Source organism: Petromyzon marinus, chromosome 52 (assembly GCF_048934315.1).
Source record: "Petromyzon marinus isolate PM22_M1 ecotype Great Lakes invasive population chromosome 52, UKy_Petmar_22M1.pri1.0, whole genome shotgun sequence".
Taxonomy (NCBI): Eukaryota; Metazoa; Chordata; class Hyperoartia; order Petromyzontiformes; family Petromyzontidae; genus Petromyzon; species Petromyzon marinus.
In genome coordinates this window covers 4,867,568-4,894,469 of record NC_133718.1, presented here as the reverse complement: position 1 = coordinate 4,894,469, position 26,902 = coordinate 4,867,568, and the positions used below count along the sequence as shown (strand labels likewise).

At 45.2% G+C, this 26,902-nt stretch overlaps 2 protein-coding genes across 3 annotated transcripts in view; both read right to left on the bottom strand.

Moving 5' to 3' along the window:
• Window positions 1–9,257, bottom strand: part of LOC116953601 (disintegrin and metalloproteinase domain-containing protein 10-like) — a 44,123-nt gene extending 34,866 nt beyond the window's left edge. For both annotated transcript variants that reach the window (XR_012947310.1, XM_076075158.1), the window contains exon 1: window positions 9,085–9,257. Coding sequence is in view for 1 of the 2 variants with exons in the window: in XM_076075158.1 (XP_075931273.1) it covers window positions 9,085–9,160 (76 nt within the window). In the remaining variant the exon portion in view is untranslated. The remainder of the gene's footprint in view (window positions 1–9,084) is intronic.
• A 1,975-nt stretch (window positions 9,258–11,232) lies between these two features.
• Window positions 11,233–25,274, bottom strand: ACAA2 (acetyl-CoA acyltransferase 2). Its single transcript, XM_032973966.2, has 10 exons — window positions 25,022–25,274; window positions 18,741–18,907; window positions 17,652–17,780; window positions 16,044–16,160; window positions 15,334–15,481; window positions 14,767–14,942; window positions 14,252–14,381; window positions 12,988–13,058; window positions 12,033–12,187; window positions 11,233–11,809 (listed from the first exon to the last, which is right to left on the bottom strand). The coding sequence occupies exons 1-10, from the start codon at window positions 25,035–25,037 to the stop codon at window positions 11,725–11,727; spliced, it is 1,194 nt and encodes a 397-aa protein (XP_032829857.1). The 5' UTR covers window positions 25,038–25,274; the 3' UTR covers window positions 11,233–11,724.
• Window positions 25,275–26,902: the final 1,628 nt, after the last annotated feature.

The following is a 26,902-nucleotide window of genomic DNA, read 5'->3' as shown; positions in this document are numbered from 1 at the left end:
AAAGCCACAGGCGCTGCGTGCACCAAATTTCTGCTGCTGGGTTAAGTCTCAGCCTCGTGGAAGGAAGTGGCACAGTGGTTAGTGCAGTGCGCTATGGCTCTGGCGACCAGAGTTTGATTATACAGTACCTGCCACGGCTATCATACGTGGTGGCGAGCAATATCCCCAACTACCGTGCGACCGGCACTGATCCAGCGTGAAGTATGGTCGAACAAACCCCCCAATGAACGACTGGCGTGGCAAGAGCTTCATCCAGCAGTGGATTGGCAAAAGGGGCCTTTGAATCATTACTGTTCCGCTATTGATCCTGCAAACCACGGACTTTCTGTGCTGGGGCTGCACTTGCCTTTCGTGTGCCAGGTGCAGGTAGCTGTTTGCCAATGGTCTACACCAAAAGTTGTCTTAACTGGAGGCCCGTGGTCCAAATTGTGACCCGCAAATACTTTTTTTGGCCAAACTGTGGCCTTAAAAGCAGACGTTACACTGTTTTACGATGTTGGACCATCAGAACAAAACAGAATAGTGGAGGAGCTCTGGTTTTATCAGTGCATATCAGCAAGCAAAGTCATCTCCCCTGTAAAAAGATACGCCTGTGACTTTGGGAGGGGGTGAGAGGAGTGGATCGAGCATGCGACCACGCCTGTTGCGGCAGTGCAGTTGTCCCCTGAATGTCAACCTGCCATATCCATCCCCTAAATATAGGGGGGGACTAACAACCGACCATCGCACATCACCCATTGCTCCCCCCCCCCTATATATAGCCATGTTGGTGGCCCAGATTGACTGTCCCACTTTAAAAATATCCCACGTCGCTGGCGCACAGGCGACGTTGCAAGGAGACCGACAGAATTCCCAAAGCGCTCGGAACGATGTTTCCCTCCCTCGCACCCCGGCTCCCTCCCGTTGTAAGAGGCAACGTGAATTGTAACCACGTTTTAGACGCACCCTAGCAAGACAAGTGAATTGGCTTTGGGCGGTCAGGGACGTCCATAATCGGGGGTGAGGTTGCGGTGCCCGGGGCAAAAGCAAACCCGTGTATTTAATCTTACACCGTGACGTTTAAGCGCCCCCCCCCCCAAGGGCGGGGCCCGGGGCAGTCGCCCAGAATCACTGTGTACCCTTGGGACGGCTCTGTGGGCAAGAACGCATGGTTGGACGGCATGATGGGTGATGGACGAGGCCAGTGATGGAAACGGAAGCCAAAGGAGATGTGCACGAAGTGATATGGATGATAGCAGCGATGGATCATGAAGGATGGAGGAGGTGGGGTGACGCCTTTATCGAGCACTACATAGGCAGTGTTCTTTCCTGATTTTCAGAGGGGGGCCACTTTTGCCGATAAGACATAATCGGTGTGAGGATGGCCGCCACACATTTTAAACCATTGGGGCTTGACAGCACTTTGGTCGCACGTCAGGGGCCACACTAAAGGCCACCAGGGGCCTTGCAATGAAGAACACTGGCATGGAGGCAATGGCTAATGATGATACACACATATCTGTCAACCCACACGGTTTACCCCGTATTCTTGTACAGGGAAATTTAGTTTTCAGGTCCATACGGCGTACAGCCGTTTAAATACGGGCAAAAAAAACGTGTTTTAGTGACATTGTTTGTGTTTGTGTTTCTCTCTTTTGATGATGGGACTTTGTAGGATGAACGTTGAGATTTATAAGGGGGCACGGGGTGACCAATAAGATCTTAATTGGTCTGTAATAAGGTATGGCACTGATAAGGGGTTGACAGGTTTGTACACTTTCGTGACTGCAGGAATTCATATTCTTTAGTTCTTTCGGTAAAATCACGTGGATAGAAAATTTAAATAAACTTAAATAAAAAATCAAAGCCTAAAAACCTACGACGTTTCGATTGCAACACAAGCGGTCTGTTTTTTTCTTTCTCTCCACCTGATGAAGACCGCTTGTGTTGCGATCGAAACGTCGTGGATGTTTTGCTTTTATTTTAAATTTCATTTTTTATTTAATATAAATTTAGTATCTACGTGATTTTACCGAAAGAACCAAAGAATCGTATGTACACGTTGTTGTGTAAACCGTGGCCGAGTGAATAATTTAAACTATAACGATGTTCTGGAAAGGTGAAATTTAGCACACCTTTATATCTATACAACTCTATATATACCGGTACAAGGTATCTTTCGGTAAAGTCACGAAAATTTAAAATCAAGATTTAGTGTATTTATATTTCCCACAACGAATAAGCAGAAGGCAGGTCGACTTTACATTTCACATTACACATTAGAAGCTGAACCCATGAACAAAACAATATGCCCTACCACTTCCGATGTGAGCGTGTTGATTGGTCCAACGCTTGGCGGGAAATTCGAATACAGCCAATCGGGAGCAAGTGTGAACTTGTCTGTTACTGTGTGCGGATTTTTTTTTTAAACCAAAACATTTAAAGTGCATAACATTTGTGAGACGTTCTTATTCAACTAAGTATTGATTTTAACGTATTTTTAAATGCGAGCGAAATTGATTATTGAAAGTTTGGGGAATCGTTACAACCGGTTTACGACAGGACGATTTGCGACGCACGTTTTACGACGTCTATATAAGGTCAACCAGCGATAAGATTTACGGCACAAAATCCTAACTTTCAGGACCCATCTACCAACGCGATTCTGGACAAATTATTTTTTGAAACTACATTTGAAAAAAATATAACTAATTAAAAACAGCGATGCCTCCGCTGTGAAACAGAGTGGAAATAATTCGATGAGAGTTTGTTGTGAGCAAAGGAAGTATGAAGAGAAGGTAGGAAACAATTATGTTAAGGATTTTTTTTTTTAAAGTGCCTTGTGTAAAATGTTGGTGAATATGTACTGTACACTTAACACTTTAGCCCCATTAATTTATAACACGTTATAGCATTGAGAATGGTTAACAAGGGTTTGAACGAAAAAACATTTTTACTCAATGTTAGTGTCTGTTCATTTTTTACTCAAAGGAGTTTAGATTTCATGAATTCTAAGCCATCGGTTTACATACCGTGTCAACCCACACGGTTTACCCAGTATTCTTGTACAGGGAAATTGAGTGTTTCAGGCCCATTCGGCGTACAGCCGTTTCAATACGGGCAAATAAAAACGTGTTTTGTCTATTTGTTTGTGTTTCTCCCTTGTGATGGGACTTTGTAGGATGAACGTTGAGATTTATAAGGGGCACGGAGGTGACCAATAAGATCTGAATTGGTCTGTAATGATTACGGGGTTGACTGGTATGAGTTTTAACACGTAGGCTTTCGCGACCAATATACATAATTGAAGTGTTTTTTTTTTTGGGGGGGGGGGGGTTATATTGCGTAAATAAAAAAAACCCAAGTGTTAGTTTCGGCTTTATAGTTTAGAATTGTAGCCCGAAGGCCCCCCCTCCAAAGCCCTCCACAGGACCTAGGAAATGCGGGCCCGAAAACATTCGGCAATGTAGAACCGCCTCATTGTCCTCTTATCTCATTGTGTTAATATTCACATTCTGTATATCAAGATTCAAATTGCAGTTTCATAATCAGCCATGATCTATCAACTGCTTGGATAAAGGACTCCCAAAGCCGTCGTCATCATCATGTCTTGGTTACTGCAATGCAACAATCTTATCTAAATACATTTAAACGTAATTAAAAAACAATGTTTTGGGTTAGATCGCGTAAATATAAATGTGTCGTTAAACCCGCCACCACTCGACACAGCCGTTTAGTTAAGGTTTGTCACGTAAACAGAACGTGCCAATTTATTACGAGTACAGCACACTGGTGTGTTGGAGAGTAAACCAACAACATTTACAATTGTTGTGGGTTGTGTATTTTGCATTTAAACGATCGGATTTAAAATTAATTCCACAGTTATACTGTATGTATTAACACAAGGCAAAGATCATCCGTATCGCCTTAACAGACTGTCAGCAACCACGCCCGGCCGCCTTTGTCTCCCGAGTGGCGATATTTACGCATTTGAGGCTGAGTCGACCACACACACACATACGCTCCACAGTTTTACACCATTCTTTATTTTTGATCAACGTTTCACATTTTATTCCCCCACGACTGCACTTGTGTACTGTGCTCACCACTCACTCGCAAACACGACGCACTTGCAGAACTCACTCCACCGACCAGGGTGTGAGGTGGAGGGGGTGACACGCCACAGTATGAATGTTTAAGCAAGCTTTAAAGTTTAAACAAACTTTAACGCATAAAGCAAGATTTTTTTAATATTTGTATTATTTTACTGTTTCCCTTCTACGTGACTTTACCGAAAGAACCAAGAATAGGAATCCCTGCAGTCACGAAAGCTTTAAATCAAAACGTTAAACGCTCAGTTCAGTTTAGTTTATTTTGGTATAGCCCTGTGAGCCATTCGGCTCTTGAATCGGGTGCAACCACAACAAACAAAACAAAAACACGAACAAGAAAAACATCTTAAAGTGACTACCTGACTGCAAACAGAAAATCCATGGAAAAAAACAGCAAAAATATTCCTGAAAAAAGCACCGTACACCAACGCTGTGTGCAAAAAATCCCAGTGGGATGCAAGTCAAACAACAACAACAAGAAAAACTTAGATTAAGGCCATCAGTCTAACTCCGTACTACAACAAAACAAACATGTCCAAACCAAAAAACTTTTCCAAATCACCAAAAAATAAAGCCATAATTGCAACGTAACAGTGATCACAAGGACTGTGACCGAATTCTTACAATAAACTACATAAATAACATGTAACACCAAAATCCTAGAGCCAAAGAGTGAGTAACGGACCGACACGCTATGCTTCTGCGTGTCGCGAATTTCTGCTTGCGCTCTCACCCCCCGCGTGTATTGGGAAGGCTCCCGATGCTTCCAACATAATTTGTCGATTTATTTTGTATCAACATTGTGCTATTTGACGATTTCATTTTAAGAATTCAACAGTCGAGTGGGATTGTCTGCTCGGCGAGGGGGTGGGGCGCTCCGGACCATCTTCCCGCCCCTCCCAAGGGGGGGCTTGACTCTGCAATTGCACCCCATCTCACCACTCCAAACCACTGCCTCGATAAGGGCTTTACAGGTACAGTCAATCAGGCCCTGCACAACTCCCGATAGGAAACCCATTTGTTTATTAGTTCAGGGCTATTACATTAATAACTCGAGCCGAGAGTGTGTGCGTGCGCGTGTGTTATTTCACAAGCCCCAGTTCCCATCGGCATTCTCAGCATCAGCAGGCAGCAAAGCAGCAGCATCATTGCCATCAAGATCCCTTGCACTCGCAAGTGAATTTTCTGCATTCTGGGAACAGGGAATTGAGTGCGTGTGTAGAGTGGAGTGGACTATTATGTAAATAATTCATAATCCGCAAAGAGCGACCTCTTAAAGTGATGTATGTGAAGGATGCGTATGGTATGCTTTCTTTCTCCACAATTAAACGCCGATGATGTGTTCTGTATTATACAGTTTTGCCTCGAACTGGATGGACCCATATCTAGCAGAGGGTCGTTGCATATACAGTTTACCATAGGAGTCCAGTTTTCCATGGAAGTTTTCAGTTATTTTGGTATAGCCCTGTCAGCCATTCGGCTCTTGAATCGGGTGCAACCACCACAAACAAAACAAACAAAAACACGAACAAGAAAAACATCTTAAAGTGACTATGTGACTGTGCAAACATAAAATCCATGGAAAAAAACAGCAAAAATATTCCTGAAAAAAGCACCGTACACCAACGCTGTGTGCAAAAAATCCCAGTGGGATGCAAGTCAAACAACAACAACAACCACAAAAACTTAGATTAAGGTCATCAGTCTAACTCTGTACTACAACAAAACAAACATTGTCCAAACCAAAAAACGTTTTCCAAATCACCAAAAAATAAAGCCATAATTGCAACGTAACAGTGATCACAAGGACTGACCGAATTTTTACAATAAACTACATAAATGACATGTAACACCAAACCCTAGAGCCATAGCTGGCTGCATGAGTTACTCCACAACAACAGAAGCATCGGTCAGAGTATAAAATTTTTCAATGTACCTTTAAGATCAGCACGCTAAATCAAAATACAGATAATACTTTGCAGCATCATCGAGAGCAAAACATTTTCTTTTATTTTACGCCAATGAATAGCAGTGGCAGCTTGGGGTGTACAACTCCTCTAGAGCAGTTTTGAGAGAAGATCTCATTGGTAGCGATTCAAATTGCAGTTTATTGGCAATAGCATTCCAGACTCTGGGGGCATCAATAGCAAAGGCCCTTTCTCCAGTTTTTGTACGGCAATAGGGAATGTGAAGCTGGTAAATGAGTGAAGACCTGAGGTCAAATTTGTTCTTTGAAACAGAGAGGAGATCCAGCAGGTAGTCTGCGGATTTTTTTGTAAGTACATCGTGAATAAATAAGATCTGGTGCACAAGCCATCGAACATTAAGAGATGGTGAGTCCTATATGGGCAGTTCAATGTAAATCTTAAGGCCGAGTGATAGATGTAATCAAGCTTCTTCCGTACAGTACTTGGGGATGATTTATACACGATGTCACAGTAGTCAAGTAGAGGCAGTATGGTAGCTTTTATCAATTCAAAACGGAACATTGGGGGGAAGCAGTGCTTGTGTCGATACAGAAAACCTATTTTTATTTTTGTCTTTTTACCAATATAATCAATGTGATCTTCAAAATTCAGTTTTGAATCCAGGATGACCCCAAGATACTTATAGATCTTGACTTGCTCTATTTGACAATTATTTAAGGAATGTAATTGGGGAAAAATAACTTCCTGCTTTAGTCCTGGTGAGAAGCATAGCACCTTGGTTTTGGAGGTATTCAGGACTAGTTTAAGAGCAACTAGCTGATGTTGTAGTTTGTTGAAATCACCCTGTAGCTTAGCAATCACGTCATCCGGAGAGTGGCCAGCAGTAATCAGTATCGTGTCATCTGCAAAAAGATTTACCCTGGAATGATCCAGGTCAGTGCCCAAGTCATTGACATAAAGAGAGAACAAAAGAGGGCCGAGGATGGAACCCTGTGGAACCCCTTTTGTTATCTTAACACTGTTTGACCTCCAACCATCTGTGAATACAGTTTGGGTGTGAGAAAAGAGGTAATTTTGTAACCATTTTACTGCGTTTTCAGAAAAACCGAGGCAACTTAGTTTACTAAGCAGGGTGTTGTGGTCTACTGTATCAAAAGCTTTGGACAGGTCTAGAGAAAGACAGGCACAGTACTGCTTATTATCAAGGCTACTGTAAATGTGATTCAGAGAGTCTAATGCAGCAGATGTGGGGCTGTATTTTTTTCAGAACCCAGATTGTTTTAGATGTAGTAGATTGTTGGTGGACAGGAAACTGCTAATTTGGTAGGTAAATAATTTTTCAAAAATTTTCATCAACGGGGACAAAATTGAGATAGGTCGGTAGTTATTTGGATCATCTTTAGGGCCCCCTTTGTGAAGTGGACGGACATAGGAATGTTTCCATTCTAGAGGAACTGATGCTTCTTTGATAGACAGGTTGAAAATATGGGCTATAGGTTTGTATATTAGGTGACCAACAGTTAGTAGAGCAAAGACGGGAATACTATCTGCTCCGGTAGAGGAGGACCCTTTGAGGTAGGACAGTTTTTTCAGAGCATTACTTTCGTGAATTGGCTGGAAACTAAATTCGTTTAATGTTTGGACAGGGGTGGAATTTGCATGAGCAGGGGTGACTCCCAATACATTATCAAAAAGATTACCAGCTTCAGAAAAATGAAGGTTAAAATTGTCAACTATTTTTTTGGGATCTGAAAAATATTCCCCATTTCGGTTAAGCTCAACGGGCAGATTGTTTGTTTTGGATGCCTTTTCGATACGTTTGATTGTTTTCCAGAAAATCCTGGCATTTCCATGTGATTCCAGGAGAGTGGAGGAAAAGTAGGAATTTTTTGCATGCCATATTTTTTTGACGCATCTATTCCTTAAAATCCTGTATTCTAGCCAGTCATTGACCAAATTACTTTTCTGGGCACATGCCCAAGCCTTGTCCCTAGTTTTCATGAGCTTTGTAATCAAAGGATCAAACCATGGTGGGCGGTTGCCTTTAGTTTTAAATCTAACCAACGGAGCATGTTTGTTAAGAATTTGGAGAAACGTGTACCTGAAGGTCTCCCAAGCCGTAGTCAGGTTGGGGATATCACAGACCTTGTCAATATCCGAGTGAAGCACATCATTAGTAAATGCCTGAGTGCTGAAGTGTCTCATAGAGTGCTTCTCAACCATATTAGGGGGGGCTTTGGGTCTGGCTGATAATCTCACACCAAAATATGAAGGAGTGATCACTTAGGTTATTACCCAGAACACCAGTCAGTGTGAAAGTTTACCACAGACATGCGGTCCTTTAAGCAGTGTTTCGTGACATTATTTATAAAGGACCGTCTCGTATTCACATACATTGCGGACCTTGAAATAGAGGGGGTGGGGGGTTTACCGAATTCGAAAATATGGCTCTTGTTATTTTGGTTACCGGCCCCTGGACCTAAGCCAACCCACAATCGTGTACTCTTGAGTACATTGTGCTATTTTTTTTATTTAGTGTGTGTAATGTATATGCATGCTAATATCTTGACCACGACTCACACAGTATATTGTATTGTCATTCACTTATCACGTTTCATTTTATGAAACGTATGAATTATAAATAAAATATGCTACACACTTCTACCGCGAAGCAGAAAGTTAAATTATTGCAAATATAAGCATCCCATTTGTGGGTCTACACATAAGTAAAATACATATTTAGTCCATTGGCCTATTGGCTTTTCAGATCAATATTATTTAGCGGTATCGGTTTCAGCAAGCATCGGGTCAGCTGTCAATCTATTACATGTATATCAAACACTGAACAATACAGTTTAAACCTACTGCAATGCACTATTACGAAAGGATACTCTCACAATAAACACACACAGGGTTTAACAGACAGCTGTGCTGCCTGAAAAGCAATGGACTTGCAAAACCGTGTCCCCGTCTATACAGCGCGACAGCAAAGCGGCTATGCAGCCGCACAAGCAGAGCAATACAGCACAGGAATTACAATGATGTGGGCTCCACGCCGCCACTACCTTCAGTCTTCAGGACGCAGGGCAGAAGCAAAAGCAAGCTCCATGGCATCAGCATCATCATCGACAGCAGCATCATCAGCAGCAGCAGCAAGCGCCCGAGTCCGTACGGGATAACACAGTCCACACGGCTCCTACCACCGCCACTCCCTCCAGCGGAAAAAAAAGCCCTGGGCAATTCACTCACTCGGGCGTAGACGGTCGGGGGTTGTCGGTTTCGGGGAGTGGGGTTGGGTTTGTTGGGGGAGGGCGATGGGATGCAGTGCTGGGTTCGGCTGTGCTGGAAACGCTTTGGTGTGCGGCGCGGACGGAACGGTTGCTACGAGTTGAGTTGTGCAGCGTAGATCTGGTTGTTGTTGTTGTCGGCCTATAACTCCCCATTGCTGGGAAAATGCTACGCCTCATCTTCTTCCATTTCTTCCTTCGTTGCTCATTCCCCAGTAGGTGCCCCAAGGGTTATTTCATTTTCGTCTCGCACCTTCTGCTCTCTTTCCTCTGCTTATCTCATTTGTCGCCATTAGCTCTCGTGATGCGTCCTGCCCATTTCCACTTTATTTATTTTGGTTTAACATCAGCGTTGTTCTCTGTTAGTCTCCTTATATACTGTATATTCACTCATATCGCTTCAACCTACTCCACACACACTTTTATAGAGAGGTTTTCCCATTTTTTCTGGCAACAAAACTGAAACCTTTTACAAGGAATCATATCTGCATTCACCACAATACTTGTGGTTGGAATGCAAAAAAAACAATCTGATAATATATGCATTGTCTTTGAAACTGATTGGTCCACACCAGAGACAGCTTTCTTTCGAGCCTAGTCTCAAACGATGTTAGACCAGAGAACGGCAAAAGCTTGAGTAAACGTGTAGCGTTTTTTTTACTTATTAGTTTTTTTACGACCATATCTGCAATCTATAAACCACAACTCGTTAAATGTAGTTTGGCCGGTAAATGTAGCTCACAGGGCGACAGGAGCAACCCCATGGTGGCACGCGGTTGTGGCAAGCTGGCGTGAGAAGCCGGGTGGAAATGTGCCAGGGCAAGGCTATTTGTAGAGGAAGGCAGTAGCCTCAGCAGCGATGAAGCGCATCAGGGTGAACGTGTAGCATGCAGGGAAACAAGGTCCCGTACTGCCAAGCTCACAAACCCCGACTGCTAAGCTCACACACACTGCGCATGGTGGAAGATCATCTGTTCAGTGTAGCTATCGAGTGTGCGCGCCGTGCGATTGCACCAGGGCCCACAGGCCAGATGGACCCACGCTACAAAGACAGGTGGAGAAATTGGACAGCGTGGAGGGGACTCCCATTTAATTTCTTGCTCCAGAGCTGATGCCAACCCTGCTGTGCCACTCCACCTGTTAAACTAGAACTCGTTCCTTTGTGTGCGTAAACATTTTGCGGTTGGAGATCGGACCGCGGTTGGAGATCGGACCGCGATCGTGTGCCAAATCGTGAATGTCTGATCTTGAATTGCCACGCATACAGCTCTACAAAATATTGCTTCCACATAGACAATTCTGGATATTTGAGCAGAAATTAACCGGAAGCAAACGTGTTGCATTCAATCATCGGGAATTCCCGAGTGCAATTCAATTAATAAATGACCACTGGTTGGTCTGGACCTTTCTAGATTTGAAGTTTTCGTGACTGCAAGGATCCATACGCTTTGGTTCTTTTGGTAAAGTCACGTAGGTAAAAAATAAAATATCAAATCAAATCACGACGTTTCAGGCGCAACACAAGTGCCCGTCATCAGGTGGAAACAACCCCAGCAATTTGTTTATTCGGTGGAAACAACCCCAGCAATTTGTTTGAACAAATGTTCTTGCCGTTGGTTTTCACACCTGATGACTGCTTGTGTTACAGTCGAAACGTCGTGAGAATTCTATTGTTTTATATATATTATTTTATTGTTTCCCTTCAACGTGACTTTACCGAAAGAACCAAGAATATGAATCACTGCAGTCACGAAAGCTTTAAATCAAAATTCCACATCCAGTATACTTCTTGCTATGATTGTGGCTACTCGTTATGTGCCGCCCACCGCAGTTCACCAGCAACGCAGAACAATCGGTGAGAAATAAAACCCTAGGTTGGGGACGCATCGCTCGCCCACTTCACTCGGAGCCAATCACACTGCAACATTTGCAATAAAAGTTGTTTATTTCCAAAAGATGCTTGGCCTTCAACTTCCCGTACAAGCAGCACAATATTAAGTTGCACCCTATGTGCCAAAAATATCATTTAAGCTCCTTGAAAAAAAAACAGCCCTTTAAATGTACTTCAGATTTCTTGGCATAGTTGTAGTATATGGTGAATGGATGCAAGTAGAGAGTACATTACATGTTACGTATATATGTACATAGGAATATCAAGCTATGTATGAGTGAAGACATGTGAAAACATGTACAAAGCAGTTTTTGGATAACTTGTTTCACAGTTGCAGCTATACAGTTTTACCCAATGAAGGCACATTATTTCCCACGTGAACACAAACCCCATTTACTACTCAGGTGGGCCAAATTTATATTGTTTTATGGTTTTCACTTTTCTTTTAATCTCCATTTCTCGGAGAGGCCCACTTAATAGACTGGCTTTGCCCAGCTTGTCGCAACACCTGTTGATCAAGGCTCGCTTCAGCTGACATTCTGCAGCACGATCGCGATGCCCTGGCCACCTCCGATGCACGCAGACCCGACAGCATACTTGCCACCGCGTCGCCTTGGGATGGGGGGGGGGGCAGAGGAGGGAGTGCAGTGAAAATAAAAAATCACTCCCATTTTATACCAATTGTATTATCGGTGTGTCATGTCATGAGACGAGAGCGCCCAGAAAATCCCGCAAATACCAACGGCACAAACTGTAATATATGCAGAAGTAAGCAACCAACTTGATGTACTGCCTCCCTACATGGGGGGGGCGAGGGGGTGCAAGAGAGCTGTACCTGAGCTCGTGCACCAGGTTGGCCGTGATGCGCGTGCCCGACGCCCCCAGCGGGTGACCCAGTGCGATGGCACCGCCATTGACGTTGCTCTTCTCAGGGTCCAGCCCGAGCTCCCTGGCACAGGACAGGTACTGCGGCGCAAACGCCTCGTTGATCTGCTCACCAGCACGGACGCAAGCACACAAGTCATCCCTGGGTTTAACGTGGTAGACGTGTTGCTTGAAAAGTGGCGCGTTTAGCGAAATCCGTTTCCCCATAAATAATGTAACGATAAAGTTTGGCAAGATTCGGTGTACGCACACACAGTGAGATGACGGGACAATTAACTTGAGGGTACACCGCCATGTTGCTGTATCATTCCGGATCGCACCGCTCAGCCACGCAGCTCAAAAAAAGTGGTTTGTCGTTGACCACTCAGAAACGTTACAATGAGCGTGTTCCACGTTGTGCGAAAAGTGTTCTGTCACGGAAGAATGGTGTTATCGCGAAAGCACGTGTGAACACTGTTAAGCGAAGGCTTGCCGTACAACGCCAAGATCGCCCAGTTAGCCTTACAATACTGCTTCGACGCAAGTGCTGTTATCGAGAACCAATTGTGGCAGACACAGTGCATGAGTACGATGATGTGGCCACCATCATGCCTAGCCCTCTTTCAGTGCCGACGTTTACAAACAAACAGCTCCACGTCACCGTATAAGGCCGACGATATCACTCGCAACTAATATCGTCCATGGCCAGGAATCAAACCAGGGTGACTAATGACGGAGTGGCAGCCAAAGTAGGGAATGCCTGAGAAGATGTCCCCCACGGAGATGGAACTAGATGGGTTGTTGCATCACGATCCCACGAGGCGATGGGGAAGACTTCATCCGGCAGTGGATAGATCACGGCTATTGATGATAACAATGAGGGTGGTAGAGTCAAAAGTGCGAGGTTCAGCTGTGCGCATCCTCACATCCACCAGGTCCATGTCCTTGATGCTCAATCCAGCCTTCTTCAGAGCTCCCTGGATGGCCGAGACTGGGCCTAAGAAACAAAAGTTATGGATAACATTGGTCGCGAAAGCCCATGTATTAAACTGAAGAGTTAACGATGTAAAAGCCAATACAAGAAGCGAGCCTCTTTTTTAATGCAACTCTGGTCACACGCGCAATGAACTTGCTAATGCTACTGAACAAGTTCCAATTATTAAAAATATGCATTTACTTATTAACCCCAAACATGATTCAAGGGACTGTTATGCTTCAGCTGAAAATGTTATACATTTTGCAATATTGTCCTTCATTTTACAATGGCCTTTACTTTACCCAGTCAAGCCTGAGTACCAAGACTTGACAAACCAATTCTATAAACACCCCCAGAAAAGAGGATATAACACGCCAAGCTCCACACAGATGGATTAAAGATTCAATTCACCCTGTAGCCTTAGCTATGAGACAGTCTTATCCAAATAGTCATCAGGCTCAACCCTGGTTATTTGACATCCAACATTGGATTGACCAAGGCTATAAATTACCATTATTTTGGTTCACTTTAATAACTGATTATGATACACATATACTGGCATAATACACACACAACAGATATGTTCTCAATTTTAGAATTAATGTGAGAATGGGGCCTAGATAGAACATTTTGATTGATCCGAAAAAGAAATGTGATTTGGATTGTTCGAAGTGCAAGGCCACAGGAAATTGTCACATTAGGTCTATTCCTAGCTTTTCCTGACAAAGCAGTGCCGCGTGGCATCAGGTGAGGTCACTGTTTTAGCACGAAGACATGTCAAACTATCAGCTAATGTAAATCATCTGATATCTGAAATCTTCCTGCAAAATCTGAAATTAAAAACATTGCCGACCTCAAATGTGAATCCCTAATATACACAGACCCCACCCCCGTATAGCCTTAACAGACTGTTGTGGCAAGTGCCGTTAGCGAGTAACACTGGAAGGCCGGTACACCAGGGGGTGGGTGGCCAGCACCACACCCGACCGCCTTTGTCTCTCCAGTAGTGATGTTTAAACATCGCGCCAGGTACTCATTTGAGACTGAGTCGACCTAGAGGAGGCCCAGGACCAGTTCAGATAATCGTCACTGGTCTTGGATGTGATTGGGAATCGATCCCAAGTCGCCGGATTGGAAGTGCAGCCCGCTAACCGCTACACGCCACCACTCTCCACATATACACACAAACATTAAATTCCTTAAGGAGCGCTTACCTATGCCCATGATGTTGGGATCACAGCCAGACACGTGATAGGCCACGATTCTGGCCAATGGGGTGAGTTTGAGCTTCTTCACGGCTTCCTCGCTCGCAATCAGCACAGTCGCAGCTCCGTCCGACACGCCCTGAGCACACGCAACGACACAAAAACACCCAAGATAATAATTCAGTGCTCGTTTAAGGCCGAGTCCACCTAAGGGGGAGGCCCAAGATCGGAACTGATATCATTCAGCACCAATGTTAGCAAGCTGAGACCAGGAATTGAACCCAGGTAGACTGGTTGCGAGGGCAGCGCGCGAACCACAACACGTGCAAGCACTCGCACGTGTATTCTATACACACATGTAGCTTAGATGATCGTCAAAACTGGAGGGATGTGACCGAAACCAAAATTCCATTTCGGGATCTTGGCAGTGCTGGCTCGGTGCTCTGAGCCCATTCGGCCACCTCCATCACGACATTGTCAGAAGACCGGACAAGTTGGCGAACGAATGACGATGCTTCCCGTACGGAGGCGTTGCCAGCAGTGACGGCGCCGCCCTTCTTGAAGACGTTCGGGAGCTTGCCGAGTTGCTCCAGGGTGACAGTGGGCCGCGGGTGCTCGTCCTTGTCCATCATCTGCTTGCCTTTCTTCACCTTGATCTCGATGGGCGCCATCTCCTCCTTGAAGTGACCGCCCTCGTGCGCTGCAGTTGGCAGCAAACAAAATCGTTTCATAAAATTGTTATTTTATGTTAACTACATTCATCATTATCATCATCTGTTACTGCTGGATGAATGCCTCCCCTAAGCCGTGGCCATCCCTCACAGTCCTGCGATGTAACAATCCACTTAACACCTGCACACGGACAGAGTTCTCAGCGTGGCGGCGGTGGAGGTAACTTGCAGTGGTGGCACTAATTGTGGGGGGTGATGGGTGGTGATGTAATTGTGAGCACTGTTGTGGTGCGGTGGTTGCACTGTGAACAAAGGGGGGTAGGCGGGCAGCATGGTGGTAATGTTGTGTAGTGCGCAGGTGCCAACAACGGCGTGAGTACGGGAAGATGACGGGAGAGGGAGCAGCGAGCGAGTGTGTACCAGCGAGCCAGCGCTGCTGCGACTGCAGCGCGTGGCGGTCGCAGTCCTCCCTCGATAACTTGTACTTCTCCGCCAGGTTCTCGGCCGTGATGCCCATCGGCATCTTGATGTGCTGGTCCGTCAGCCCGTTCCACAGAGTGTCCTCCATCTGGCCGCGTGCGCACGCAATATAGCTTTGAGACGATTTATATGATACGGACAAGTACGTATAGGCTTCCTTACAGAAGGCTGCTGTGGTATAATGGACATCTAGAGGATAATAAGCCTACTCTTCCGCGCTCGTCATTGACACACCACATGTGACCTGCCGATCAACTGCACCTGCCATTAATACTGCCTGGTGGACAGATGTATATTTGTTTATGTGGATATTTCTTCAGGTCCTCCAGTTTTTCCCCTCCACTTTTAAAAACATGCGTTTAGATTATTTGGCTGCTATAAATGTCTCCATGATAAGCCACTTCACTGGGCTATGATTTGTGGCCAGGTCGCTTCTGAAAAAGAGCGATACAGCTCGGGACCTTACCTGGTAAAATAAAAAAAGTTTGGTTTATGGTTTGACTAAGTACAGACACAGACGCGTACACGCACGAGAGGGATACCAAGCAAAGAGGGCAGGTATGATGGCATGAGTGGAAAGGAAGTGGGAACGGGGGGTGCAGAAGAAAAAGTATAGAGAAAAATGGGGGGCAGGGATTGGGGGGGCCTGCCTTGAGGTCCATCCCAAGCCGGGTGCCGAAGCGGATGTCTCGCACGGCGTAAGGGGACTGGCTCATGTTCTCCGTGCCGCTGCACAGCACCACCTCTGCGTCGCGCACGCAGATCTCCTGCAAAAACACGCACGGCCAAGTGTGGTCACGGGGGAAGGGTTTAGGGTGCAGTCAAGGGAAGGGTTTAGGGTGCAGTCAAGGAGAGGGTCGGTCAAACTGTAATTGCCACGGCACTTTGAACGGGATGGCTGTAAACATTTTTTTTTAAGAAGACCACTGCATCTCGAGAAAAACAAACTTGCATATTGAAAATTGGATTTTTTTTATTGCGTGCAAATGTTTCGTGTAAAGTAATGCTCATCCTTCTTTTTCCCTTCTCGTTAACTTCAACTTCAAGCTCATTCAAAACGCGCATTATTTTTGTTGCGCCATCCTTTTTAAATCCATCGCTCTATACTCTTATTCGCTTTTAACAGAGCTCTATTAAATAAAGCAAACTGCCAATCGCGGGCTCATCGCCCACAAAAGGGGGCGAGACGAAGTTGACATTGCTACTCAACTGGTGGCAGCCATCATCACCGCCGCCGTGGACCAATCGTGACAGACCAAGGTCACGCTCCCTCAAATGCAGATGCTTTGCAAAGCAAAGCATAGGAACAAACGAAAGCTAGCTGCTGGTTGTTGGGGAGGGGGATTTGCCTGTCTCTGAGAATCCGGATCAGCTGTTGAAACAAGAGTTTGGGCATTATCCTGCCACAACCGAACGTTGTACCGGTGTGGTGTGGCTGATGTGGGGGTGGACAGGTTACTCGAGGGAGGAGTACGAACGTCGTGTCGCAAGAGGCCGCCACCGGCTCTCGCCACAGATGGGCACATGCACTCAAAGTCACGGGCTCTCACTGTTCTCTCTCTATTAACCGTGCCCAGGAAACAAACTGTAGGACAGAAGTGTCACTCTCCTATATTGATAAAATATATTAAAACAAGAAAAAAATCAAACCCCATCAATATATTTGTCACCGCAAAGTACGTGACTTTTGAGAAGTTTTTTTAAAAAATCCCGTGTACTTGTAAACTTAACGGTGGCAGTAAAGATGCTTTGAAAGTGGCATGTAAAAGCTTCAGATTTAGTTTAAATTTTTGTAAGATTTATCTCCATATGCTAATCATATATAAATATTGCTTTGTCGCATCTAAGGATGAAATCTAACCTTAAAGGACTGTTTATAGCTCATTTGTAGTGTTGTGCAATTTTTATTTTAATAACCCTCAATATCTCAGACATTTTGGTATACCACTTGAGCTTTAAACACCAATAAATGGTCTGCTTTACACTGCCAACAGCTTCAAGGGCAGAATAAAAATCTCATCGCACTGTAGATGTTTTAAATGCATGCAGATTTTACTTGCTTCATCTGCTCTCATGATTGCTTGCACTTGCAAGCACCATGACGATCATGTGCACCCGTTATCGCACCGTCACAAAACAGGTCAAGCCTGGTTTTCTTGCACGGGAGATATCACAGAAGAATCTGAAAATCGTTGCACGTTGGCTGCAAGGTGCGTCGATCACTTAGATAAAGAAACACAAATATCCACGAGCTGTACCTGCGTGCCAGAAATGACAGCCTGGAAGCCGGAGCCGCACAGACGATTCAGGGTCAGTGCCGGAGCCGGGATGGGTACGCCGATGCGCAGGCCCACGTGCCGAGCCAAGTACGCGGCGTCCGACGAGCTCTGCGCGCGCACGTGGCCATTGCCGCAGGGTCACGCGTTACTGTATGTACACTCAGACCACAACGTTTTCCTCATCAGCTGCCCCCGCTTGCGTGCAGAGTACGGCACGTGCCGACCTCGTCCACGCACCCCCACACCCCGCTGTGCTCTTGCTCTCACAGTTTGCTCCCAACCACACTTCACACTCGACCGCCGTTCGCTAGATAGCGAGCGAACGATCCATCAAGAATTCGGGGGTGGCAATTCGATTAGCAAAATCGACGCACCAACCTCGCTCACAAACGCTCGCTCACGTACTGGACTCGCACGCGCTCACCCACCTGCTATGCACTCAACCCGCGTACCGACTAGGCACGCAAAGGTTTAAATTCCCCAATGAACTCGGTCCAGCAATCTTTGTCTCGTTTTTTCCAAACTCGTTTGAGCATACCTCACGACGTTGATCAGTGAAGGCAGACAGCTTAAAAATGAGAGCACAGAAGTACAATACAACAATGGCTTTTGCTGCACTCCCCTCTTCTGTCCACCACGTATCTCCGCAAGCCAGAAAGCTACCCATTTGCGCGTGGGTGTGACTCATCCAAGCACCAGTCCAGGCTTAACCATGCTTAACTTCCCAGATCGGGCACATTACAGATTATTTTGTCATAAGCAACAGCATGCAATTTGCACTTGCCCATTGAGTGCTCCAGATCTCCACTGCCCATATTTGTGACCTAGTATGACCTTGCCCCTGAGAACAGACTCAGGCCTCCACTAATCCAATCTAAGCAGGTATGCCCTTTTACCCCCTTAGGACACATTATACTAGGCCTCCACCTCCCCTACCAGTATACCCAGGTATATCATTGCCCCCCTTATGACAGAGACCTGGTTGCCCAGCTGTGCAACCAGGTATGTCCTCGGCCCATGTTACGACACACAGCCCCAGGTCTCCACGGTCCCAACCACCGTCCCCACCTGAATGACGTTTCCGACGATGACACTGTCGATGCTCTCGGGCGAGAGTTTGGCGGCGGCAAGAGCGGCGCGCGACGCGTGCTCGGCAAGGTCGGTGGCCGACAGGTCCTTGAGGGAACCGCCGTACGCGCCGAACGGCGTCCGCTTGGCCGCCACCACAAACACACCTGCTCCACGCGCGGGCACACAAATACGGGTTCGGTACACGTCTGTGTTGTAAGAGACATCGTCGATCCGCGTTGTCGGCATTTCTGTGCGGTCGTCATTCAGACCAGATGGAACCAAGGGGCCTACGGTATGAATGTTGTTATGCCCTATGATCATTGGCCTCATGGTAAAAAAAAACAAATAATTCACCATTCTAATCTCTTGGGGGCACGGTGATTTGTGAAGGCTATTTGATCGTATTTCACTTTTACTGGTTGGTAAAGGTAAAGACGTGAGAGTGCTACGTACGGTACAATAATGGGAAAAAAGCAGAGGGCCCGGTGGGATAATGCATTTTTTATGGAATACCTGTCTGTGCCCTACAATACCACAAACGTATGTGGCGTAGGCGAGCAATACCGTATTGAGATGGACAAAACGTTTGCAGGTACAATATAAACAGGAATTTGTACTTATAAGCAGACATTTGCACACGTACATGACTGCAAATGTATGCAGTTGTGCCCAATTAAGTTCGCCATTCTTATTTTCCCCACGCGTTACGAGCCGAATGTATCGCTCACAAGGGAGCGGTGTGTGTGCTCCCAGGGTCTACCCAGCGGGATCCTTAATCGCAAGTGCACAGTGTAAATTTAAGCAGAGACAATATTACGTTATGTTTATGCGTATTTAAGACCCTTCAACTTGGAAGAAATGGCTCATTTGAATCACTTTATTTTTCTAACCGTCTATATCGTAAGGCATCCGAACGAAGCACGTGGCAAAGCAGCAGGCACGACAGCCGACATCTGCTACTTGTTTTAAAAAAAAGGAGGGCTGCATTTAAAATAAAACAGACACGTAACAACAGACAACAAACCACAGCATCTGTGCACAACACATTCTCAAACGAAAAGATAATTGACTGTAATTGCACTAAGCACCCGCCCGATTATACACATTCCCGAGCAAACTTTTTAATTGAGCAGATTATATTGTCACCTGGGGCTGCGTGTTAACTTGGATAAATAATAACTTGTGGATAAAGGACTCCCATGGTATCGGGGTTATTAGACCATTCTTCACGGTGCAGGTTGGTGAAGGGGCTGGCCCAGAACCAGTTCAGATCTCTTGCCAATGATGTTCGCCATGGCTGGGAATTAAACTCGAGTAAGCTGGGTTCATAGCAAAGTGCTCTCAACACTGCTCCCTTGCACCAATACTGGGGGCTTAGCAGTAATAAAAGCCTGGTTATTACGTGTTTGTTAGAGTGAAAGATTATGCTGCTATAGGAAATTATCATTCGTTGAGGAAAGTGCCCATCAGTCAGTTGTGGAAAAAATATAAAAATTGGATAACCTTGGAAATATCTTAGTTTTTTCGGTAAAGTCACGTTGAAGGGAAACAACAAAATAATAAAATATATATTTTCCCTTCGACGTGACTTTACCGAAAAAACTAAGAATATGAATTACTGCAGTCACGAAAGCTTTAAATCAAAACCTTGGAAATGTTTAAATTGTAGCAACTTTAATTACAACAAAGCAACTTATGTTGTTTTGTGTCGCAATTAAAATAAATGTCTTACTAGTTAAATGCTTGCTTTATTGATTACTTTTCCAGTACTTCCTGCTGCTACAATTATACTTGAATTTTATTGCGATTGTGCTGTCGGTGTCATCTCAGGAGACGAGGTGTGTAATTGGAACTCTAAGAGCAAGGCATTGCCCTGTATGTTCCAAGAATGTCCTACGAAAGGTTATTTTATAGACCTTCTGATCCCTTCAAGTGACCTCATGCACAACATTTGGGTGCCATTTTCCATGCTATGAAAAAGTTGTTTTTGTCACATGAAAGTCAGATATGATTTTAATTCAGAGCTGGAATTTTTTTGCCATTTTAAGTGAACACCAAATTCAATCTGATGGGGTTTTTTGTGTGCGGGCAGTTAATGGTGATGGGGCTGAGCCTATGAATTAGCTCGATTTGAGAATCTGGTTTATGACAGGTGGCCTAAACCAGGATAACAAACCCAGGATCTCGGCAGTGCTAAACCAGTGCTCTGCCACCGCTGAACTAGCCAGTAACCTCTTATGAATACAAATGATTACTTCTTCAAGTCAAGGACATAAGAACAAAGGATTCAGATGAGGTGTCGCCTGGGCAGCAGGTTCCCACAGGACTCAACTTGGTGCCTGGCCAACGAAAACCAGGTTACAGCGAGCAGCCTGTTCGAGCACAAACAGGTGGCGTCAACCAAGAGGTTCTCTGGCACGTTTGGTGCTGACCGGATCTCAAGACACCGGGAGCAAACTGGGTGATGAGTCCCCCCCAACCAAGGACAAACGTCTTAAGACACCGACCAACAATGGGAGCCCAAATATCATCCGGCCAATTGCGGATGTCGAAATTTTGAAAGCCATTGGACTCGTGTGCAGTTGCTGGTGCATGGGTCACCCGCATAACGGACGGTGATGGGGGGGGGGGATTGCGCAATGAGTTCACTCTCGTTAGGTATGAGAATAAGGAAAGGATGCTGCCCACCAGCTGGTGAGCGAGAACGCATTTGTGTGAATGTAGGTTTGCGTGAATGGGGGTCATGCATGGCACTGAAGGTCAACTGTGTTCCTGCATTCAATTGAAATTAAATAATGAATCTGTAACAGCTCAGTATAAAAACAATAGGTTTTACCCTTTCTGGCAATAAAACAGGTGTTAATGAATCAAGTCTACATTTAACCACCACACGTACTTTTTAACATGCAAACATGCTTTGATAATATGTGCAGTCTTTGAAACAGATTGGCCTACACCAGAAACGGCCTTCTTTATGGCCTAGTCTCGCCAGTGTTAGACCAGAGAACGCCAAAAGGCGAACAGTAAAAGACAATGCACGTATCAGATAATGTATAGCTCAGGGTGAGCCCCTTTGTCAACTGACTGCCAAATGAAGACCTCCCCATACCAGGTCGGGTAACTGCCTGCTCTTAGCTAGTCACGTGGCTTGGAAGTTGTACGAACAAAAGCCATCTCTGCACGACCCATAAACCCCCTCGCTAAAGCTCTTACACGGGAGTGGCACGGCCGCATTTGATCACGCGAAGGAAGGCTGTGCAGAAAGTTTTTTTTGTAACGTTGCATCGTGGGACCGTGAGAGATGGCGACAGTTTGGGGAGGCCTTAATCCAGCAGTGGATTGATTACGGCTGACGATGATGATGAACCCCAAGCTATCGTGCTGCAGGGGGGATGGGATACGGTGAGCAGTGTTCTTGTTGCCGGCGAGTACGAATGCCCTGGCGAGAGTTGCACAACTGACGTCTGAACACATTGCACTGGGCTACAGTGCCGACACCAATGACCGGTGACCTTGAAAGCACCCCCGTGGTCCTCAGACACCAATGACCGGTGACCTTGAAAGCACCCCCGTGGTCCTCAGCCAGGGGAGTTAAACTGTCCCCTGCCTTGGTCGAGTGTCGATAGCAGAGGACTGCAAACCTCAACGGCTCTGGAGCTACATGCAGTTATTTAAGGATTGCTAGTGGTGTTACTCGCATTGCATTGCGGCTCTTGGAATATTGCTGGGTCTTTTTACCGAATTAGAAAAAAAAATATCTTGTTATTTTGGTTGCCCCCCCCCCCCCCCCTGATCTATACCCAAAAACACGTACAAGCAATGGGACTGCAGAGCTTTTGTAGATGGAGAAGTTTTAGTGTGTTACTGTTGGCACGCAATAAGCCTATTCTTTCTGGCCTTGTGCCAGTTCAGAGGGATACATCGGAATAAGAGCATTAAGGACAAGGCACCACATTGTGTAATCTTGCCTACGCTGGTATTCAAACAAGCCAAGCATTTTCTGTCATCAAATGTTCAAGGCAGCACATTTGCAGATTTGTTTGCAGTATTATATTCAGTTATAAGGCGAGGTTTTCTATTTGCAATGTGGAAAATTATTTTCGGCCCCTGCTTCTGCACAAGTGTCAATACCAGTCAAAAAATGTAGGCTCTACACCATCTCTCTTTACATAAATTATTGTAAATGAATTGCCACACCTCTCCGATGTGTTTTTCATGTTGTACAATGATGCTGTTTGGCATGACGTCCGACGTTTCACACCATATGCTGGGGGGGCTTCTTCTGGAATTGAACTCGAGAAGCTACTATCATCGCACGGAGCGAAACGGTCAGACGGGATGCAGAAACGCCGCACGGTACAACTCGGAGACACGTCACAGGACAACCACGAAAAACAGTAAGTTATTGGTGTACTGTTTTTGGGAGATTTGAAACTGGCAAAAACAGCTGGAAAATAAAGTATATACGGATGGGCGAGTGAAGCATTTGTCTGGCACACTGCACAATGAACCCTGTGACCCGAATTGATTCCTGCAACTCGGCTAACATCCTTGGCGAGTGATATTCGTACAGGTTCTGAGCAAATATTGCTTCACCAACCTCCACTGACCAGCGTGAAGTATGGTCGAACGTTCACCATTACCTACAACAGCGCAGGGAGGCCTTAATCCAGCAGTGGATTGACCAATGTGCCATTTATAATTAACTATGTACGAATGGGTTTCGTAAACACTCCAGTTTCCTTCCACATGACGATTTACTTAAAAAGGAATTTGGCAAACGTCCAACACTGCCATCTTAGGCCCTAAGATGTAGCTTTTTTTGCATAAAGAACCATTGTTACGGTACTCTTAACTTAAAACTGCCCTCCTTACAATATTAGTGAAATTAAGAACGTCTAGTTTTATATATTGGTTAAAGATTTGGTTTAGGCCTTTGGTTATGGGATAGGTGGGGTTCAGGTTAGGGTTTGGCCTCTAACTCCATAGTTTGGTTAAAGGTTGGTGTTTAGTTAATCCTTGAGTTAGGGTTTGGCTTAGGTATAGACTTGGAGTTAAGGCTTGCTTCATTATTGGCGTTAGGGGGTAACACTTTTTGAGTTGGTCGTTTGGATAAAGAGCTTCATATACAGTCGTGTAGTTGTAATACATTAGGGTTGGAGTTTTAAACAGCTATGCGAGTTAACTTTAACCGCTCTATATATGGGAGTGTATACTCTTTAGTTCTTTAGGTAAAGTCACGTAGGTAGAAACATTTAATAAAACAAAAAATACGTGACTTTACCGAAAGAACCCAAAGAGTATGGATTCCTGCAGTCACGAAAGCTTCAAATCAAGATTATGACAGTGTAGTTGCATGCAAATGGAAACAAGGCTTGAGCCAATGTTGGCCTTCGAATTGGCGCAGTTAAGTGGTTTGTATATTCATGTTTTTCACCGATGCCATAATATAGTTTGATCCACGCCTGCTCATGAAAGGGAGACACGGTCTCAGCGGGCCTTGTAACCTGGTTACAAAAGGTGATGTATTAAGGACTGGTTTAACACTGGACGTTATGAGTGCTACGCTCATTGTATTACGCGTTTAGGTCTCTCTCTACGTCTGACCGTCTCAAGTTTCGCGTGTTGTCCATAACAACGTTCCTAAATCTGGCAACACACACTTTCTCCCACGTGTTTACGTTGCAAGTTCAGCGAGTGGACACAATCCTTCCATAAGAGTTTGTTTTGGGTGAGATCGCGTAAATATAAATGTGTCGTTAATCACGCCACCACCCGACAGCCCAATCAGTAAGGCTTGTCACGTCAGCAGAACATGCCAATTCGTTACGAGTACAGCACACCGGTGTGTTTGGCGAGTAAACCCACATTTACAATCCGAGTACGACATTTCGCCAGTAATTATAACTAGCATCATCAGACGACAGCCAGATATAACCCCCCAAAAAAAACTCTTGTGGATATTGGTCGCAAAAGCTTCCTACGTGTGTTAAACTGACCATCCTCCTTCCTTGACCCTCGACAAAACGGGGACCCCGTACGTTTTGCGACAGTACCTTGCAACACCCGTACACAAAACTCGGCTGAAAACCACTACTCGTTCACAAAGAGGGGTTTCCTTTATACAGTATATCACGCATCGTCGTCGTTCGCAGACGTTTCACACGGTCTGTGGTTAAGTACTCGAGCGCACACGAAGGGGGTGGTGCAGAAAACAACGCAATCTTGCAAACAGAAGCCATGCAAACGCCACCCCGACGCATGTGTACTGTACTCACCACGAAGAAGGGCCATTGCGAAGTGGATTGGGCGGAGTGGCGGTGAGATTACAATTGAGAGATGGGGGGGGGAGGTGAGTGGACGAGGATTCAAATCGATTTAAAAGCAAAGAAATTAACACTTTTTGGGGTGGGTGATGGAATGATTAAGCAGCGGCGTTGTTGGGGTGGGAGTTTTGTGCGGGAAGCGAATGCGACGTCGGTTGGACGTCTCTCTTTATAGAGGTGTAGCGGTGGTGGTGGGGGGGATGCAGGAAGCAGCGAGGCAGCTATGGCCAGAGAGAGAGAGCGGCGGGAGACGCCCACACACACAGTGATGTCCGCCTGCTGGGATGGGGCGTGCAACTGCAACGAGCAAATGTGCTTTGTGCTAAAACATAAACTTTTTAAACTCACCATTCGTCAATAACGCCCGTGGGGGGGGGGGTCCTTGGCTAGTAAAACGATTTTTATTTAAAGCTTTCGTGACTGCAGGGATTCATATTCTTGGTTCTTTCGGTAAAGTCACGTAGAAGGGAAACAATAAAATAATAAAAATATAAAACATTTATTGTTTCCCTTCTACGTGACTCTTTACCGAAAGAACCAAGAATATAGTAAAAACGATGTTTTTTTTATTTTACCCGTTACAAAATAAATTGGCAACGTTGCGGGCAAATGACCCCTTAAAATCGGTAAGTCGTTTTGGTGAACTGGGGTTTTAAAGGGGCCTTGCGATGACTGGGTTACGCGTTCGTGTGACCCCCCCACGTCTCTAGTGAAGCTGTGGCATCGATGTTTGACGGTCACCCTCAACAGGCCTAACGCGGGGAGTTCGTGCTGAACGAAGCGCTTCGCACCGCCACCACCATCGTTGGTGTTGTTACATGTTATTTATGTAGTTTATTGTAAAAAAAAAAATTCGGTCACGGTCCCTATGATCACCACTGTTACATTGCGTTTATGGCTTTTATTTTGGTGATTTCGAAAACGTTTTTTTTTGGTTTGGCCATGTTTTTGTTTTGTTGTAGTACGGAGTTAGACTGATGGCCTTAATCTTAGTTGTCTTGTGGTTGTTGTTGTTTGACTTGCATCCCACTGGGATTTTTGCACGCAGCGTTTGTGTACGCTGCTTTTTCAGGAATATTTTTGCTGTTTTTAACTGGATTTTCTGTTTGCACAGTCACATAGTCACTTTAAGATGTTTTTCTTGTTCATGTTTTTTGTTTGTTGCGGTTGCACCCGATTCAAAAGCCGAATGGCTCACAGGGCTGTACCAAATAAATGGAACTGGAAACTGGATCGTAAGCGGGCCCAGGCTCAATGAGCTATAAAAGACAAATCTCGCGTGAAACTTAACGGTGGGTTCTTGTAAAAGAGAGACGCACACGTGAGACTGGACGCATTCAAAACGTCCGTTGTATCGCTTTACCGCTTTACCATTCTCTGTGCTGTGGTTTAAAACAAAAAAAAAACGCCGTTTCTGATTCTGTGCCCCCCTCCCTCCGCCTCCCATGAGAGACGGAGAGGTATGTGTGTGTGTAAAGTTAACGACCTTTGCTCCATTTCCAGTTGCCATTCCTAGTTGCACGAGGGAGGATACGTGCCTGTCCTTGCACTGTGCAAAGTAATAATGGGGGTAACCTGCTGATACCGAACTTTTTTTGTATTTAAAATATCTGTTTACCCGGATAATCCCTTGAGATGGAAAATACGCGTTTGCAAGGGTTGTCCAACGTATCAAGGGTAATACATATGCAACAATTTAATATACAACTTATTTAATGTATACGAATGCAAAGTAAAATGGATTTTTACAGCCAAGGCATGAACATCCACAATCGCAAATCACTTCAATGTGCACACAAACGGAGAGCAATCCTTGTTCTCTTGTTGTGATTC

What these genes read in the sequence shown, in the direction of transcription:
- ACAA2 (XM_032973966.2), bottom strand. An exon ending in GCAGCAGCGCTGGCTCGCTG is followed by an intron (nt 14,943 to 15,333) that starts GTACACACTCGC and finishes TGCCAACTGCAG; the next exon opens with CGCACGAGGGCGGTCACTTC. An exon ending in TCACTGCTGGCAACGCCTCC is followed by an intron (nt 14,382 to 14,766) that starts GTACGGGAAGCA and finishes GCGTGTGCTCAG; the next exon opens with GGCGTGTCGGACGGAGCTGC.